This window comes from Pseudophryne corroboree, chromosome 6, assembly GCF_028390025.1.
Source record: "Pseudophryne corroboree isolate aPseCor3 chromosome 6, aPseCor3.hap2, whole genome shotgun sequence".
Classification (NCBI taxonomy): Eukaryota; Metazoa; Chordata; class Amphibia; order Anura; family Myobatrachidae; genus Pseudophryne; species Pseudophryne corroboree.
In genome coordinates this window covers 150,926,412-150,945,269 of record NC_086449.1, presented here as the reverse complement: position 1 = coordinate 150,945,269, position 18,858 = coordinate 150,926,412, and the positions used below count along the sequence as shown (strand labels likewise).

General features: G+C 46.3%; 1 protein-coding gene across 4 annotated transcripts in view; it reads left to right on the top strand.

Moving 5' to 3' along the window:
- LOC134936784 (fumarylacetoacetate hydrolase domain-containing protein 2) overlaps positions 1–18,858 on the top strand; it is an 85,695-nt gene that overhangs the window by 26,144 nt on the left and 40,693 nt on the right. For all 4 annotated transcript variants that reach the window (XM_063932040.1, XM_063932039.1, XM_063932041.1 and 1 more), the window contains exon 2: positions 16,233–16,497. In XM_063932040.1, coding sequence (XP_063788110.1) covers positions 16,238–16,497 — 260 coding nt within the window. In that variant the 5' untranslated portion in view covers positions 16,233–16,237. The remainder of the gene's footprint in view (positions 1–16,232; positions 16,498–18,858) is intronic.

The window sequence follows — 18,858 nt, the reverse complement described above, 5'->3', positions numbered from 1 at the left end:
ATGGATTTCTGAGGCTACTGGAGGAAAGTCTGTGTTTCTTCCATCGCCTACAACTATACCTAAACGGAAATATTCTGGTCCGGCGTTCAAATCCTTTAGAACTCAGCCCTTTCGTGGGCAGGGCACAGGAGCAGTCACGCCTGGTAGAAGAGGTCGGGGACGTAGTGCTCGACAATCCAATGCACGTCGTCAAGACACTAAGACCACTAACAAACCAGTGGCATGACGGGCTCCCAGCCCATCTCGGATCTCCAATTGTGGGAGCACGCCTTCAGAGCTTTCAGGGGGCGTGGCTGCAGACGTCCACAGATGGGTGGATCCGCAAGTTAGTATTAGAGGGTTACAAAATAGAGTTCGATTATCTTCCGACAGGAAGATTTTTCACGACAGGACTGCCTGTGTCGGACGACAAGAAAGCAGTTCTGCAGGTTGCCATTCAGTCTCTGCTGAATGCTGCAGTTGTAATTCCGGTCCCCGTGCAGGAACAGGGGCAGGGTTATTATTCCAGTCTGTTTCTGGTACCAAAACCAGATGGCTCAGTCAGGCCAATATTGAACCTAAAAGGTCTCAATCATTACGTCACTTACCACAGATTCAAGATGGAATCTCTCAGGTCAGTAATTGCAGGGTTAGAGCCGCAGGAATTCATGATTGCACTGGATCTCAAGGATGCGTACTTACACATTCCGATTTGGCCACCTCACCAGAGTTTCTTAAGGTTTGCGATAAGGCGAGACCATTACCAGTTTCAGGCTCTCCCGTTTGGCCTCTCATCAGCGCCTCGGGTATTCACCAAGGTAATGTCCGTGATGATAGCTCATCTCAGGTCCCTAGGGGTAATAATTGTTCCGTATTTGGACGATCTACTCATAAAGGCTCCGTCTCAACAATTGCTTCTCCAGCATGCTTTGCTAACGTACAATGTACTAGTTCAGCACGGTTGGATAGTCAGTTTAAAGAAATCACATCTAATTCCGTGTCAGCGACTTCAATTCCTAGGGATGATTCTCGATACAGTAAAACAAAAGGTTTACCTGCCACAACAGAAAGTACAGGTCATTCGTCATCTGGTGCAATTAGTGCTCAAGCCACGCACAGTCTCAGTACATTTGTGCATTCGCCTTTTAGGCACAATGGTGGCGGCTTTCGAAGCACTTCAGTTCGGAAGGTTTCACTCACGTCCGTTTCAACTGGAGGTGTTAGCGCAATGGTCGGGATCACATCTGCAGTTGCACCACAGGGTGAGATTGTCGCCACAAGTCAGGGTGTCTCTTCTCTGGTGGTTAAAAATACACAATCTATCTGCAGGGAGACGATTCGGCGTCGTGAATTGGATAATTCTGACAACAGACGCAAGTCTCAGAGGTTGGGGAGCTGTAGTTCAGAGTCATCGGCTCCAGGGCCTCTGGGCAAATCACGAAAGATCGCTATCCATAAATGTTCTGGAACTCAGGGCGATTTACAATGCTCTAAGACAAGCAGTGTACATGTTTCGTTTTCAGACTGTTCAGGTGCAGTCAGACAATGCGACGGCAGTCGCATACATAAACAAACAAGGAGGAACGAGAAGCCGCATGGCAATGCGGGAAGTAGCTCGGATCCTCAGATGGGCCGAATATCACCAGGTGATATTGTCGGCAGTGTTCATTCCGGGAGTGGACAACTGGGAGGCAGATTTTCTCAGTCGTCGGGATTTTCATCCAGGAGAGTGGGCATTAAATCCAGAAGTATTTCAGATGTTGATCCAGAAGTGGGGGTACCCTCAGGTGGATCTGATGGCATCCCGCCACAATCATCAGGTGTCACGATATGTGTCCAGAACAAGAGATCCAGGGGCAGTGGCGGTGGATGCTCTCACAGCCACGTGGCCGTACAGCCTTGTGTATCTGTTTCCACCGTTTCCGCTGCTCCCGCTGTTGCTAAAACGGATCAAGAGAGGGTCCGTCACAGTCATACTAATAGCGCCTCATTGGCCTCGGAGGGCTTGGTTCTCGGATCTCCTCGGGTTACTCGCAGACGATCCGTGGCCACTCCCACTACGTCCGGACCTGTTACAACAGGGTCCGTTCCTTTACCCCGATTTAGCGCGGCTGCGTTTGACGGGGTGGCTGTTGAAAAGGCCATCTTAAGAAGAGAGGGCATTCCTGAGTCTGTTATACCAACCATGGTACGAGCTAGGAAGCCGGTTACGGCAGCTCATTATTACAGAATCTGGCGTACTTATATAAGTTGGTGTGAAGCTCGGAAATTTCCGACATCATCTTTTAATTTATCCCGTCTTTTGTTATTTTTACAGATGGGGTTAGATGGAGGACTACGTCTTTCCACACTAAAGGTGCAGGTATCTGCGTTGTCAATTTTCTTTCAAAGGAAATTGGCCTCGTTGCCGTCAATACATACGTTTTTACAGGGTGTAAAGAGGATACAGCCTCCTTTCATTCCACCTACAGCACCATGGGACTTGAATCTGGTTTTAGATTTCTTACAGTCCGATTACTTTGAACCTTTACGACAAGTGGATATTAAATTTCTCACTTGGAAAACGATTTTTCTTTTAGCCTTAGCTTCGGCTAGGCGTGTTTCAGATCTGGGTGCCTTGTCGTGCAAGTCACCGTATTTAGTTTTTCATGATGACAGAGCGGAACTTCGGACGAATCCCGCTTTTCTACCAAAGGTAGTGTCGTCTTTTCACATCAATCAACCAATAGTAGTTCCTGTGTTAACAGGAGATTCTGGAACGTTGGATGTGGTTCGCGCATTGCGCATCTATGTATCCCGAACGTCTACTGTGCGTAAAACGGATACGTTGTTTGTTCTCTATGATGCGGCTAAGAGGGGTTGGCCAGCCTCTAGGCAAACCTTATCCAGATGGATCAAACTGACCATACGTCAGGCTTACCTTTATGCTAGGTTACAGCCACCTACTTCAGTAACAGCTCATTCCACACGTTCTGTGGGAACGTCATGGGCAGCGAGTCGTGGGGCTTCTACGACACAGCTTTGCCGTGCGGCTACTTGGTCTTCAGTGCACACGTTTGTGCGCTTTTACAAGTTTGATACTTTCGCGGCATCAGCATCTAGCTTTGGCCGTTTAGTGTTACAAGTGCCAAACAGCTCTCCCACCACGGAGGAAACTTTGGTACATCCCAAGAGTACTCCAGTGACCCCTAGTGGATGATAAAGAAAATAGGATTTTGGTACTTACCAGGTAAATCCTTTTCTTTGAATCCATAGGGGGCACTGGACGCCCACCCAGAGCAGTTTACCTGTTTTAGGAAGTTCAGTGGTTCTTATGGTAACACACTTTCACGACTGGTTTAAATTTAACAAGGGTTAATCAGTTATGGTGTCAACTGTTTAGTTGTCTGTTACGTTTTGTGTCAACTTTATTGTTGTCCGTGAGATTATATGTAATTCTCCTTTGGTCAATCTCTCTATCGATCCTGTTCGGCTCAGTAAAAAACACTGAAGTGCTCGAGGATATGGAGGGGAGGAGTAGTCTCAAAAATTAATTTATTCAGTGCCTTCTTCCGGTGGAAGCCGTCCATATCCCAAGAGTACTCCAGTGCCCCCTATGGATTCAAAGAAAAGGATTTACCTGGTAAGTACCAAAATCCTATTTTTGAGATTTCAGATGGTCGACATTGTGAACGTGTAATTATTAGGCATGGTGCCTGTCTACATGCTGTAACATGTCAACATTATATTGTTGACATTGTGGTATCGACATGGTTAACTGTCGACTATGTGAATGGATACCTTTCAGTATCCCTGGTGCAGGTCTTCAATGCCAGTAGATGGCAGCTGCATTTCTAGTGAAGCTAGAGATCCGTGCAATGTTGTCTGGTGTCTAATAAAGTCCTGGGGATGGACCCCTCTCTTTATGGTGGCATATAATGGAGAAACTCTCCATACTGTGGGGTATATTCAATAAGAGTCGGAAACAGCCGTCTTGTCGGAAAAACGCCAGTTTCCGACCGATTGTGGTCGGAAGGGGTTCCAACCTATTCAGTAGGTGGCCTTTTTTTTTTTTTACAGCCGCCGAGCTGCGTGTATTGTCGGAAGCGCGGCCAAACCCAACAGGTTTTAGCCCCGTTTACGACCATGTGAATCCGACTTTAAAAAAGTCGGATTACCATTGTCGGGAACGGGCCAAATCTGTCGGGTTTGGTATATAGCAGATGCACATCACGCACACGGCGTGTGTCAGGGTGGAATAAAGATTCGCCCGGCTGAAGCAGGCTGGCGGCTGCTGCGGGGTGTGCTGGGAGTTGCAGTTTCTCTCTTCCTCCTCCCAGCTGTATGGGATCCTGCTCCTGCTCATGGACGGATCTGCATTAGCGAGAGGACTGTACACAGCCGCTGCCGGAGCTGCAATGTGACCCGCTGCGGGTCATCACATCGGGGCCGCACTAGGTACTGTACCGCTGGAACATTACTGATGCTCGGGGTGTAACGTGATGGCTGCAGCGATGCACCGGCTACTTACCAGGAGACCCCACTCCCACCCATATGGCTGTGCAGCAGCAGCGCTGGGGATAAGAGGACGCCCGGCCAGCACTGGGCTGCGTGACAGCATGGAGGGGACCGGGGTGATCAGCAGCATCAGCAACGGCCAAATCCGACAGTCTGATTTGGCTGCTTATTGAACAGTGTTTGTCGGAAAGGATCCGACTCTTATTGAATATACCCCTGTATGTGTGTAATTGTAACATATCAATAACTCAGTGAATCTAGTACTCGATGGTACACCAAGGGGTTTATTTATGAAATGTCGGGCTCTAAAGCCCCACGCTTCCTATTTGTGTTTATGCCCGAAAAGTAAAAGGGCAACGATTTTACTGGCAAAACATGCTAATATCATTGCCTTGTTATATTTTGTGCACAAACATGATCAGAAGCACCGGGATTTGTAATCCGACGCTTCGCAAATAAACCCCCAAGTGAATGGCCCTCATTCCGACCTGATCGCTGGCAGGCTACTTTTAGCACTGCTGTGATCAGGTAGTCGCCGCCTACAGGGAAGGGGTGATTCGCTGTGCAGGGCTGCGCACGCTTTGTGTAGTTTCCGCACAGCTCAGGACTTACCCGCTGCAATGAACTTGTCCGAAGCTGACGTCAGGAACCCTCCCTGGAAACGGCTGGACATGCCTGCATTCACCCGGACACGCCTTCCAAACGGTGAGTTGACACCCCTGGCCGGCCTCTTCCTGTCAATCTTCTAGCATTCGCCGTTGTGAACGCTTTCTTCGTCCAATACGTCGCTGCAGGCATCGATGCACCTGCGCATTGCGGCCTGCACGCATGCGCAGGACATACCAGAGTACGTGCACTGGCTCAGTATCAAAGTGTCCCAGGGCAATATTTAAAATGTTTTCATCCATGCTGTGCATATTTTGGGGAGCGGGATGTAATGAAGCCCGAGTTCGGCAGCCGTGCAGGATGCTGGCCAAAGTCGGACGTGTTTTTAAAGGGGAAAACATGTACAAAGCTAAGCCATGCCTTGTACATGATTGCCCCTTTAAAAAAAAAACGTCCGGGTTCGGCGGGTATCCCGCACGACTGCCGAGCTCTGACTTTTTTACATCCCACCCTATATCTGAACTTAATATCCTGGCAAGTTTTTTTGTATAAACTGTTTTTATTAGTTAAAGCAGCAGTCAGAACATTACAGAAATATTTTCAAAAACAAAAGGAGGGCATACAAAAATATCGCGTGACATATATTCGTCAGTACACTACACATAAAGCGCCCTTAGTAGAAAAATATCTGTCTGCATTACTGACAACATTAAAACTTATAAAAGAAAACATATTATCAAAACAGCATTGATGGATGGGAAAGAGAATCAAGAGAGAGAAGAGAAGAGGAAGAGAGGAGAAGTAAGGGAAAATTAGGGTGGGCAGAGTCAGGTGTAAGAGTCTGCACAGTAAGGGCAGACCAATTGGGGAACGGAGGGGCCTCCCCCACCAATTATGAGTCTGGACCATATTATAGAGACAACATTGTCGGAATATGAGTATGGATATGAATAATGATACAAGTATGAGTATGAGCATGTTTATAGATATGAAGGGGGTTATGTCGTAATATAGGACCGATACAGCGGTGTGTCCTTAAAGTCATACCAGGGAAACCAGATAGCTATGAAGTCAACTGTTTTCCCAGATGAGAAGGAGATAAGGTCTTCCATGTCTAAAAAGTGATCAATCTTTGTGAACCACATTTTAATCGAGGGTGGGGAGGTGGATCTCCAAAGGATTGGAACCACCGCTTTAGCTGCGTTGCTAAGGTGTCTTAACAGGGAATATTTGTAGGAGTGTGACCCTGCGGGGGTGTGATTAAGGAGCCAGAAATCTGGGTCTTTCGGAATCTCATCTCCCAATATCTGTTCGGTGCATTTAAATACTCCTGCCCAGAATGGAGTTATAAGAGGGCAATCCCACCAAATATGTATAAAACTCCCTGGGGCATTTTTGCATCTCCAACATAGATTCGAAAGGGAGGGGAACATTTTATTAAGAACACGAGGGGTCCTATACCACCTATATATAAGTTTATAAAGGGTCTCTAATGTCGAGATGCATAAAGAACTCGCCTGAGCGTTCTTAAACACAGAATCCCAGTTAATCTGTGTAGGTAGCCCTGACAATTCCTTCTCCCAGGAAGGTAGGAGGTTGTGGGAAAAAGTTTTCCATAATCATCGTGTAGATTTGTGAAATAGTATGCCTGGGTGAATTGGGGGAGGTGCATAGTTTCTCAAACCCGGTGAGGTCCCTAGTTACGTCAGAGAAGTTCTTAGGAGATGATATGAAATGGTGGACCTGCAGGAACCTCCAAAACTCAGCACTGTGTAGGTTCCAAGAGGATTGGACATCTGAAAAGGAGCGCACCCTACCCGAGCTCACCAGCTGACCGACTCTAAAGATCCCGGCTTCTGCCCATGGGGCGAAAGCAGTCCCTTGGAAGCCAGGGGCAAATTCGGAGTTATAGAGAAAGGAGGTTAGGGGGGACCATTTGGAGGATATGTGACTCTGGGATCTCAGCGTAGCCCATAATTTAAGCGTGGGAGAGACCGTGGGGTGTGATACCTTCGGGAGGGTAGGGAGCCAAGGTGCAATTTCAATATAATGTGGGAGACAGCCCTCCTCTAGGAGGACCCATTGTTTGCGGTCTTTGGCACGCGTCCATTCCAGAATCCTATTCAGGTGTACCGCGTGGTAGTAGTTAGGGATGTGTGGGAGTTGTTGCCCCCCTTGATGTTTTCTCCTGAACAAAATGTCGTGTTTAAACCTGGGTGTATTTTTACCCCATACAAATGTACGGATAAGCCTCTGGACGTCACGAAGCCAGAGCAGGGGGATGTGTATCGGAAGGGTCTGGAGAAAGAATAAAATCCTAGGGAGGGCATTCATTTTAACTACATTGATCCTCCCAAACCAGGACAGTCTTAATTTCTTCCATTTCAGGAAGTCTAGGCGAAGCCTAGTCAATAAGGGTTTAAAGTTTAGGGAGAACACTTTGCATAAATCGTTGGTCAGTAACACCCCCAAATATTTTAATTTGTGATCATGCCAGGTGAAGGGGAAGGCTTGTTTCAGGCTTTCTACTATAGCAGGAGGAGTAGTTAAATTCATGGCAATAGATTTGGAATAATTTATTTTGAAGTTAGAGAGGGCTCCACACTTCTCAAACTCTGCCATTAAGTTTGGTAAAGAGGTGACCGGGTTCGTGATTATTGCGAGTAGATCATTGGCATATAATGCCAGTTTGTATTCGGTCCCCCTTACCAACAGGCCCGAAATACTTGGGTTAGCCCTAATACTTCGGGCTAATGTTTCCATGCAAAGGACGAAGAGCAATGGGGATAGCGGGCATCCCTGTCGCGTACCGTTGAAAATTGGAAAGGGGTCAGAAAGGGAGCCATTAAGCCTAATTTTGGCGGACGGGGAGGCATAGAGGGATAGGATTCTGTGAAGACAGACATTACCAAGTCCCAGATGCCTCAACATACCGGTCAAAAAATCCCAGTCCACTCTGTCAAAAGCTTTTTCTGCATCAGTCGACAATAGGATTGATGGGGATGAAAGCTGGCCGGCATAGTGAACCATGCTGAGCACTTTAGAAGTATTGTCCCTAGCTTCTCGGCCTAAAACAAATCCAACTTGATCTCCATGTATCAAGCCAGGCAACAATAGTTTAAGGCGATTTGCAATCAATTTAGCAAAAAGTTTTATATCTATATTTAATAATGAGATTGGCCGGTAACTGGAGCAAAGACTGGGATCCTTACCCTCTTTGGGTAGAACTGCAATATGGGCTTCGAGAGATTGTGGGGAGAAGGGCGATTGATCTGATATGGTGTTAAAGGCTCTTGTGAGTATAGGAATTAATTTCTCTTTAAAAGCTTTGTAATAGGCAATAGTATATCCATCGGGGCCGGGACTCTTGCCATTAGGAGAGGATTCAATAACTTGCTGAACCTCCTCAGTAGAAAACGGGGCATCTAGATCTTCTACTTCTGTTGTGGTTAATGTGGGGAAATGTAAGGATCGTAAGTAGTCAGCTATGGCTTTTTGATGGGACGGCCTGTCAATTCTTCCGGTTGGGCCGGAGAGGTTATACAGAGTGGAGTAATATGTCCTGAAGGCCCTGGCTATGTGGGGTGTCTGGTGTTGGGGTTGGCCATGATCGTTTTTAATTGTATGAATAAAAGTAAGAGCACGTTGTTCTCTAAGTGCTTTGGCCAATAGTTTTCCAGGCTTATTGCCCCATTGATAGTATCTGCTACGGCACTTCCGATAAGAAAACTTGACTCTATCGGAGAGTAACTTATTCAGAGCCGCCCTAGCAGTTTCGAGATCGGCGTAGTGTTGTGGGGTTTGGGATTTTTTATGTAGAAGCTCGAGAGATTGTATCTTGGACAGTAAATCCTCTCGGAGTTTCTCTCTCTGCTTTTTGCGGAAGGATCCTATTTGAACACAAACCCCCCTGATGACACATTTATGAGCTTCCCATACTGAGACTTTGGAAATGTCATCTAAGTCGTTGGTACTAATGTAAGAGTCCAAAGCGTTGTCAATTCGGGACTTACAGTCTGCGTCTTGCAGGAAAGTGTCGTTAAAACGCCAGGACCATTGGCGATGTGCGCTGGGAGGTAAGCGTAGGGTGAGGTTAACTGGGGCATGATCGGACCATACAATCTGTCCTATAGAGGCATCAGACAGAAGGTGCAAGTGTCGGTGACTCAAAAATAAGTAATCAATCCTGGAATAAGTCTGGTGTGGGTGTGAGAAATAGGTGTAATCTATATCAGAAGGGTGTGTCAATCTCCATGTGTCGATCAGCTGGTGGTCGAGCAGGGCACGTCTCATCCCCCTATGCTCCCCCTCCGACCTGTAGGAAATCTTTTTAGAATTGTCCTGGCGGGGATCCAGGGTCCAATTCAGATCACCTCCCATCACGACCACCCCTTCCAAAAGAGGTTCCGCGTCTTCTAGAACTGAGGATATAAAGGAAGGTTGTTTAGCGTTAGGGGCATATATATTTAAAAAAGAGAAACGTTGGCCGTATATGTCGCATTTCACCAGCAACCCCCTACCCTCAGCTATTTTGTGGGAGGCAACATTGAGGACAGGCAGGTGGCGCGCAAGCAATATGGCTACGCCTAGTGTCTTGCCAGCAGAATTGTTAGACAGGAAAACGTGCGGGTAATAGTGACATTTTAGGGACGGCACATGTCCTATCTTGAAGTGTGTTTCCTGAATAAAAGCAACGTTGATTTTCTCATCTCTAAGCCATTTGAGAAGTTTAGACCTTTTTTCAGGAACATTCAGCTCTTTAACGTTAAGGGTAGTTACGTGTAGATCATTCACCCCCATTATCAGACTGATCTAATCGCTTCACATTAGTCTTCTCTTCGGCAGACTCTGGGAAAGGTGAGGGAAGAATAGCAGAGGGGGGAGATAGGAAAGAAGGAAAAGCAAGGAAAGAGAAAAAGAAAGCTGTGGCGTGGGAATCCCCGACAAAAAATACTTTGATATTAAACAGAAGCGGTGGTACTACAAAAAGAACTGCTGCAAAAAGGACAGGAGCGGAATCCTGCCGACTCCCGATCCAAAGAAACAGGGGATGCAGCATAGTGGGGTCTTGCGGGGGGCTCAGGACAGCGACCACACCCAAGATAGAAACTAGATTAATATACAGTATTACCGAGGTGTGCACTAGGCACATGTGGAACATGAAAAATAAAAGTATATAGATATAGATATATATATATCAATTTGTATAAGAGTGTACAGGCAATCCTCAAATTATCAAACCGGGGTCAATGAAACTATAGCATCTGCACACTATTATCCATCTATAAAAACAAAAAACAAAAAAACGATCTCACTCGTGAGCAACACATAGCACTATTAAGAGAGAAAAAGACTCAATGAATAACATAAGTAACAGGCAAATTTACGTCCACTCGGGACGAGGCTTCTCATTCAGGGAGGCTTCGAAGGACGTGGGCCAGGAGTGGATCCCCGCATCCGTGGGGAACGAACTTGCTGCCACGCGTCGTCTGGAGGGAGTACAACAGGCAGGTCTGGAAGGTGGTGAAAGGCGTCCCAGTCTGGCACCGGAACCGGAGGGATTCCCAGGATCGTGAAGAAAGCCTGTAAGTCCGACGGTCTAGAGAGACTTGCGATTTTGCCGCCATGAGAGACCTGGAGGGAGAAAGGAAAGCCCCATCTGTATTTCAGCTCGAGTTTCCTGAGAGAGTCTGTAAGAGGTTTCAAGGCGCGACGTTGTTGTAAGGTCGACCAGGCAAGGTCGGGAAATATCTGAATCTTGTCGCCTTGAAAGTCAATGCTGACCAGTTGACGGGCCGACCTCATTATTTCCTCTTTTTGGGCATAATAATGGAGCCTACAAATCACGTCCCGTGGTCTGTCGGAGGGTAAGCCTCGAGGACGGAGGGCTCTGTGAGCTCTATCGAATATAATGTCCTTGTTCGGATCCAGGTCAATAAGTTCCCCAAATATCTTCGATAACGCGGCTACAAGGTCTGTTTGCTGGACGCTCTCAGGCAGGCCCCTGACTCTAATATTATTTCGCCGGCCGCGATTATCCATGTCCTCAATGCGTGATTTTAGGAAGGAGATATCATCCCGTTGGTGAAATAGCACTTCCCGAAATTTGATCAGAGTCCACTGTAGACGATTCATGGCGTTCCAGGACATCAACTCTTGTCGCGATTTGAGACATATCTTGTCGGAGCGCTGTCACCTCCTGAGTAATGGTGGAAAGTAGGCGAGTCTCCAAGGCTGAGAAATCTTGTTTCGTAGGAAGTGTCCGTACATGAGACAATATTTCGCTTATCTCCGCTGACAGAGAGAGGGCCTGTGGGGGCACCGGAGTCCCAGGAGAGGCCATGTTGTCCACCGGATCGTGTAAACTCGGGGAGGTCGGGACAGTAGAAGAGGCAGCGGGGGATGAGGTTGGGGAAGTTAGGAATTGGCGCAAATCTGATGAGCGTCGGTTCGCAGGGAGCGGTATCGCGTCCGGCTTGGTCTTGGCCTTTTTTTTCTTTATCCCTCTCACCATGAGATCGGTCTTTAAATAAAGCGGTGTAGAATTACCCTTTCACATATCCTCGGCACTGTGAAGCATGAGGGTCGTCGCCGTGCAAAAGCCCCCACGTGGTCTTAGGGTGGCATCAGGCAAACATGTACGGGGTTAGGGACCCATTCGTCCACTTGCAGTGGTAGTATATCTGATATGGTCCGATGGGGGTATAACTGCGTGACCCCAGGCTGCCAAGCAAGTTATCAGCCAACGCAGATTTGATATGTGGAGGGATGGATGGCTGGATTGATGGATGGGTGAAGGGAGTGCTATTATTAATTTTATGGTACATCAAGCCTCATGGGCCTCCCTACCTTCCCTCACACTTAGGCGCCTCAGAGTGTAGTCTAGGGACCTCATCCCCATTTGTAGTGGATCCAATATGGCCGCCGGGCGTCTGCTAGCGCTGCCCCTCTTGCCGGGTTTATGAGTCTCCGCCGGGCGGGTATGTATCTGTCGGGGCCGGGGACAGGGAGACGCCTCTAGTCGCGGCCGGCGGCTAGCGGTCGCGGAAAGGACGGAGCTCCAGCTGATGTCAGCGGCCCGTGCAGCGGGTCTCGGAGCCGCTTCCGGCCTAAGGCCAAACTCGAGGTCCCGGCTTCTCCTAGCCCCGTAGGCCGCAATCCGCGGGAGCGGTTAAAACTGCTCCCCGATTCCGCGGCACTTCAGGGGTCTCAGCTGGGGGTGCAAGGAGGGCAGCAGTGTGAATAGGGTGGCTTAGGAGTTGCAGAAGGCTGCAGGATATGCAGTTTGGGCTATGGTGCTCAGGAGCTCACACTAGGCACGTCTGTCTCCTTCAGCACCCAGACCACGCCCCCTGGCAAGTTTTTATTCTACTGCACAGGGTTGGCTGGTTTAAACCAAATGTTTTTATAAAAACAAAAAAACAAAACACTGGTTATTTTATTATGTTGTGACTATAGTCGTGACTTCTTTCAAAAAGCCTTCATTTGAGTCAGCTGAACCAATACAGTAAATTCACACACACAACAGAGATATAGATCCTGATCCCATCAGAGAGGTACTAAATCTGCCTAGCATCAGCTAAGACTCCACAAACTCCTCCCCTAATCCAATAATAAGCACTAAAAAGTTGGTTTGATTGAAAGATGTAAATAAATCAAAGCCTAATAACTTTGGATTGTTAATGTAACATTAAAACATAGTTGATCAATTTATAATGCATAGCAATGTTTCACAGTATTAATATAAAAAGCAGGATTCCATTTTTTCCCCTCATTAAAACATTAATGCAATATATATATAATTATTTTTTATTTTTATTTTTTTCCCAATCCAGCTGCTGCGGCTTCTGGGCAGAACTTTTAGAAACAGGACTAGGACTTAAAGTAAAAAAAAAACTATTCCTTTGTGACAGAACACCAGTCTTCACAATTCTTAGTATTGCACAAACTATAATACCATGCATTTACTAATCTTATACAAGATCTTAAGCGTGTAGATTATTCTTTAACAAACATATTACATCTAGTTGAGAGTGAAGTCATTAAAAGTTAATACACTGCTAGTTTGACAGTGTCATGAGCCGTGAAGCAGCGTCCATGTTACTGTGCCCTGTATTGCTGTTAGGTGACTATTGCCAGTCTTGTATGTCAGAGTAGTAGGGCTGTGAGTAGTTAGTACTTTGGCATGAGTGCAGAGTGGCTAGTAAACATTCATGGAGATTAGCCATTGGTAAAACTAGTCATAGAGACTAGATGTCTTTTTCACAGAGGTTATTATTTGCTATCTTTATGGACGCATTCCTGTATTTTAATCATGGACAAAACAGATCCGCATTAAACTGTAGTCTAGACGATATGTGCAGTTTAGAGGATTATTGTCTGGAAAATCTAGGTTTCATTGTTTGGCCATTGGAATCTCTGTTCTATTGTACCATATTGTAATATAGGACAGCAATTTCCAACCTACTCCTATTTCGCCCATCTGTAGTGGTTAATCGCGTCTCATCTTGCCCAGTTTTATAAATGACCCTTTTATCTAGTTTTAAGAATTTCGTTCTCACCAACACCCCATACAGCTCCTGCCATTAGCTGGGGCAAACTCCAGGAAAATCGAGGCTAGTGACCAGGGGTGTATCGGGATGGAAAACCAGCCCGGGAAATTTTATGGAAGCAGTCCTAATAGGGGTGCTGTCTGTACAGGCGGATGGGTCTGTTGAGGGGGTGGGATCTCTTCTCATAGGGCCTGGTTGTGCACAGTTGTGCCCTTTTTGGGTCTTTTGCTGCAGTTGTGTTTGAGAGCAGGGATGGATTGGGAACTAAAAGTGGCCCTATAAACTGTTGTAGAAGTGGCCCAACATGGGCAACACAAGAGGTATAACATTCCATGTAGCTATGGCAGCCTACAAGGAATCTTCCTGGTGATCCCTATGGCCAGTCTGCCCCTGCTAGTGACTCTGATATTGCATGGGGAGGTGGTAAATTAATTTGATGTTTCATTTCAATAGTTTCTGGGTAATAGCTGACTAAGCCTTTTGGTAACAACCTCACCGACAGTGAATGTGTTTTATGCGGCAGATTCGGGTAACCCTGATTTGGAGAAATAACTTGTTTGAATCACTCAGTCATTTGTACTATGTTCCTAATGTTTAGTTTACCATACTAGAGATGCTCTAACTGGGAACATTGTCACTGCACCAAATCACCAGCCTCTGACCTGTTGTCATGTGATTTTTATTGCCTATATTGTTTATTGTGTTATGATTTCATTCACTTAATCATTAATGTATGAGAACACCTTCTTTGTTCTTTTGCACCTAATTGTGGGTCTTTAATGATTCCTTATATTATTTACTACAGAATGATATAATAAAATTGTATCTATAGCAACACGTTCTATTCTTCATGTATTATGAAATTATTATTATTATTATTATGATGTTTTTGATGACGTAATGCATGCGGCAGCTACAAAATATAAGGCAGGATTGACCAGGGCTGTCGCCCTCACCAAAACCAGTCCACCACCACTACGAATATTTGCTTTACCTTGACAAAATGTAAAGTGAAAATAAATATATATATGTGTGTGTGTGTGTGTGTGTGTGTGTGTGTGTGTGTGTGTGTGTGTGTATATGTATGTATGTTCCAGCATAACTCTGATATGCCGGGAGCAATTTACACCAAACTTGGTACACATATGACTTACAATCTGGAAAAAAAATACTGTGGGGGTAAGACACCCCTAGCACCCCTAGGGGTGGCGGTGGGAAGGGGGTGACATGTAAAAATCCATAGTTTTCGGGATCACTGAGATGAATAGTCACACTCCAGATGCCGTTTCATTCCATGTTCAGCCCCCATCATGGGGGGTGAGAAGGGGTGAAAAATAAAATGTCCAAAATGGCCGACATTAGTGTCAAATCCATAGTTTTCGGGGTCGCTAAGTTGATTGGTGACAGTCTGGATGACATGTTCGCCCAAGTTTAGTTGAATATAGCTCTAAATACGCTAGGCAAGGAACGTTTGTTTGGGTGTTTGTACGAAATAAACTGAGGAACTGCTGAAAGCATTTTTAAAATTGATATGTTCCTTAGACTGTCCGTTAACATATAGGCTATGTATCTTCACGTTAATCCTGTTAGGGGTTGGGTAGTGAACTTAAACTTGGAGGTGGGAGCAATTTTCTGACTAATATTGCTTTGGAACATCCCAATGTTATCCTGTGGATAATCTGTGGACCCTGCAGGAGAAATAAGTAGGTATTGTAAATTTACCGTTGATAACTATTTCTCAGAAGTCCACAGTATCCTCAGGGATCCCACCACCTGATTTGAGGATCTTTACACTTCCACACAAGAGGGCAGAGGTTAGTATGTGTTCATCTCGCCTGATTAGGTCTATCTATGATGCTCCTGCCTTGAGCTTTGGAAAATAACTGAATTGCCTGAGCCAGGAGGCGGGGATATAGGAGACTGGCCCGTTGCATTCTGGGAGGCCGAAAGCTTTGATCAATTATTGCCAGTTCGCTGACACTACCTTATATCCCAATGTTATCCTGTGGATAATCTGTGGACCCTGCAGGAGAAAAATGGATATTTAAAAAAGCACATTAGAATCCTCACTTTGGGGGTGTGCAAGGGTGCCATTGACTTGGGATGCAGGACCGGGGAGCTCTGACGTTGGAGCACCACTGCTGCTGTGGGTGATGTGGTGGCACATGCTGACTTCTGGGTCCTGGCTCCATATAGGTGCCCACAGCTGTATGGAGTTGTGCGCTGCCGGGCCCACACTTCCGGGTTGCAGGAGCCTGTCAGGTTGTGATGAGATCCGGCAAGAGGCCATAAGTGAAGCACAGGAGACTAGGAGTGCTGCTCTTGCCTGGCATTGCCTCCCCGGGAGGCGGACATGTAGGAGGAATAATAATCTGTCCCTGGGTAGGAGCTATGGGTGGGCACCCCTCTCTCTCTGGGCCCGGTACTAGAGTCCTGGCATTCCCTCCCCTAATGGCGGCACTAGGATTGACAAACCGAGCATAGTGTAAGGGAATTGTAAATTTGTGGATATATGATTTTAATAAGCCAAAGGAAACAAAATGTAAACTAATACATTCTGTTACTTTCACATTTATTACGTCTGTCTCATTCCTGTAGGGCTGATGTTGTGCTGGGCCCGAGGTCTCCTGCGAGGAGTTCAGAAGAAGACTGTCTGCTCACTTCCCCGGCGAGGTATTTCTCAGCTTCCACCGCTCAGGATGAGGCTAATCCAGTTTCAGAGCTCATTCTTTCCAGGTCAGAGGATCGGTGTGGAGCTGGATTTGCAAACAATCATTGACCTGAATGCCTTTAATCCATCACTTCCGCACAAGATGAAGGAGTTCCTAGAAGGTGGCGACAAATTTTTAGAGATCGCTAAGAGGTAAAATCCCACATCCGGTAGGGGCTATTGATCCCTGACCCAACTGCTAATGCCAGGGGTACAAGCAAGTCACCGAAATTGTAAAATTTAATTCTGGGTGGATGTCGCTGTGTTAATATAAAATGTAGTTTTAAGTTTCTCATTCTCCTGATCCTGCAGTTTTACCAATGGTGCTGCTCTGCGCTACAACTGTTCTAAGCTACAACTGCACTACTATGCTCTGCGCTACAACTGCTATGTTCTGTTCTGCAGCTGCACTGCTATACTCTGCGCTATAACTGCTATGGTCTGTGCTACAATGGTGCTGTGCTACAACTGCACTACTATGCTCTGCACTACAACTGTTCTATGCTACAACTGCTATATTCTGTTCTACAGCTGCACTGCTATACTCTGCACTACAACTGCTATGGTCTGTGCTACAGCAGTGCTGTGCTACAACTGCACTGCTGTGCTCTGCACTGCAACGGCTGTGTGCTACAACTGCACTACTATGCTCTGCACTACAACTGTTCTATGCTACAACTGCTATATTCTGTTCTACAGCTGCACTGCTATACTCTGCACTACAACTGCTATGGTCTGTGCTATAACTGCACTGCTGTGCTCTGCACTGCAACTGCTGTGTGCTACAACTGCACTACAACTGTTCTATGCTACAACTGCACTGCAACTGCTGTGTGCTACAACTGCACTACTATGCTCTGCACTACAACTGTTCTATGCTACAACTGCACTGCTATGCTCTGCGCTACAACTGCTATATTCAGTTCTACAACTGCACTGCTATACTCTGCACTACAACTGCTATGATCTGTGCTACAACTGCACTGCTGTGCTCTGCACTGCAACTGCTCTGTGCTACAACTGCACTGCTATGCTCTGTGCTACAACTGCTCTGGTATACTCTGCTACAGCCATTTGCGGATCGTAGTATAGTTGATGGCACCATCCTGTGCTTGTCGTTACTAGAAAAGTGACATTGATAACACTGTTGCCATTCAGAACCAGACCAACCCGTAGCAACCTAGAGTAGAGCAGCGTTTTCCTCTCATTCGGTAGGCTGTGTATTGCCCTCCTTTGGTATTAACAGTACATGTCGGTGTCATTGAATGTCATTTGTAAACTTTGTTATTGCCAATGTTTCTTTATGGTTATTGTTATGCATTTTTGTTCTTCTTTGCGTCAATAAAAAATACTTTTAGCGAAGTGCACCTAAAATGATATTGTATGCTTCATGTGCAATGCTTTTCTAAGGTGCTTAATCAATTAGCTAAGGTAGAACACTTGCTGAAACGCATGCCATTGAATCATGTTGGCTTATAAAGCTGATTGGTATCTGTTCCTTACATCAGTTAATCCCCCTGTAGTTGCTGCATTTTGCAGCCAGGGCACAACTTGTGACACTATGCACTGTGTTTTATGAACCTATAGTTTAGATGTGTTATTTGTCACTTGTAAGGGTGCAACCCATCCAGTATTATTTTGGACAGGACCATTTTCAGCTCTACTAAAATTCCCAGTGCTCTCAGGCTTGTAGCTGTCTTGCCTCCTGGCTTCCTCTGCTAACTCTAGGGGTGTATTACATATAACGAGTCCTGGGACTCCCTTGTATTAAATCCCAACAAGAAAAGAACATTTCTACTCACATACTGCCCAACATTTGAAAACTAAAAAATCAACAAAAACATGCCTTGTCCCCAAAATAATCATGCAATGCCCATAATGCACCCAACCAACCACCCGTGCCTCACCCCCTCCATTTCTAGTAGATACAATCCCCATCCTGATAACCCATGCTCCTTTTGGAATGTGAAAAAACTGAAATGTACCTTTAAACACGGGTCCGTAAGGAGGCATAATCTTCCTATTTATACCAAAAATTTTTTTATTTCTCTGACGTCCTAAGTGGATGCTGGGACTCCGTAAGGACCATGGGGATTAGCGGCTCCGCAGGAGACTGGGCACAACTAAAGAAAGCTTTATGACTACCTGGTGTGCACTGGCTCCTCCCACTAAGACCCTCCTCCAGACCTCAGTTAGATTTCTGTGCCCGGCTGAGCTGGATGCACACTAGGGGCTCTCCTGAGCTCCTAGTTTTTTATTTTACAGTGAGATCTGCTGGCAACAGACTCACTGCAACGAGGGACTAAGGGGAGAAGAAGCGAACCTACCTAACTGGTGGTAGCTTGGGCTTCTTAGGCTACTGGACACCATTAGCTCCAGAGGGATCGACCGCATGGAACCGGCCATTGATGTTCGGTCCCGGAGCCGCGCCGCCGGCCCCCTTACAGAGCCAGAAGCAAGAAGAGTCCGGAAAATCGGCGGCAGAAGACATCAGTCTTCACCAAGGTAGCGCAC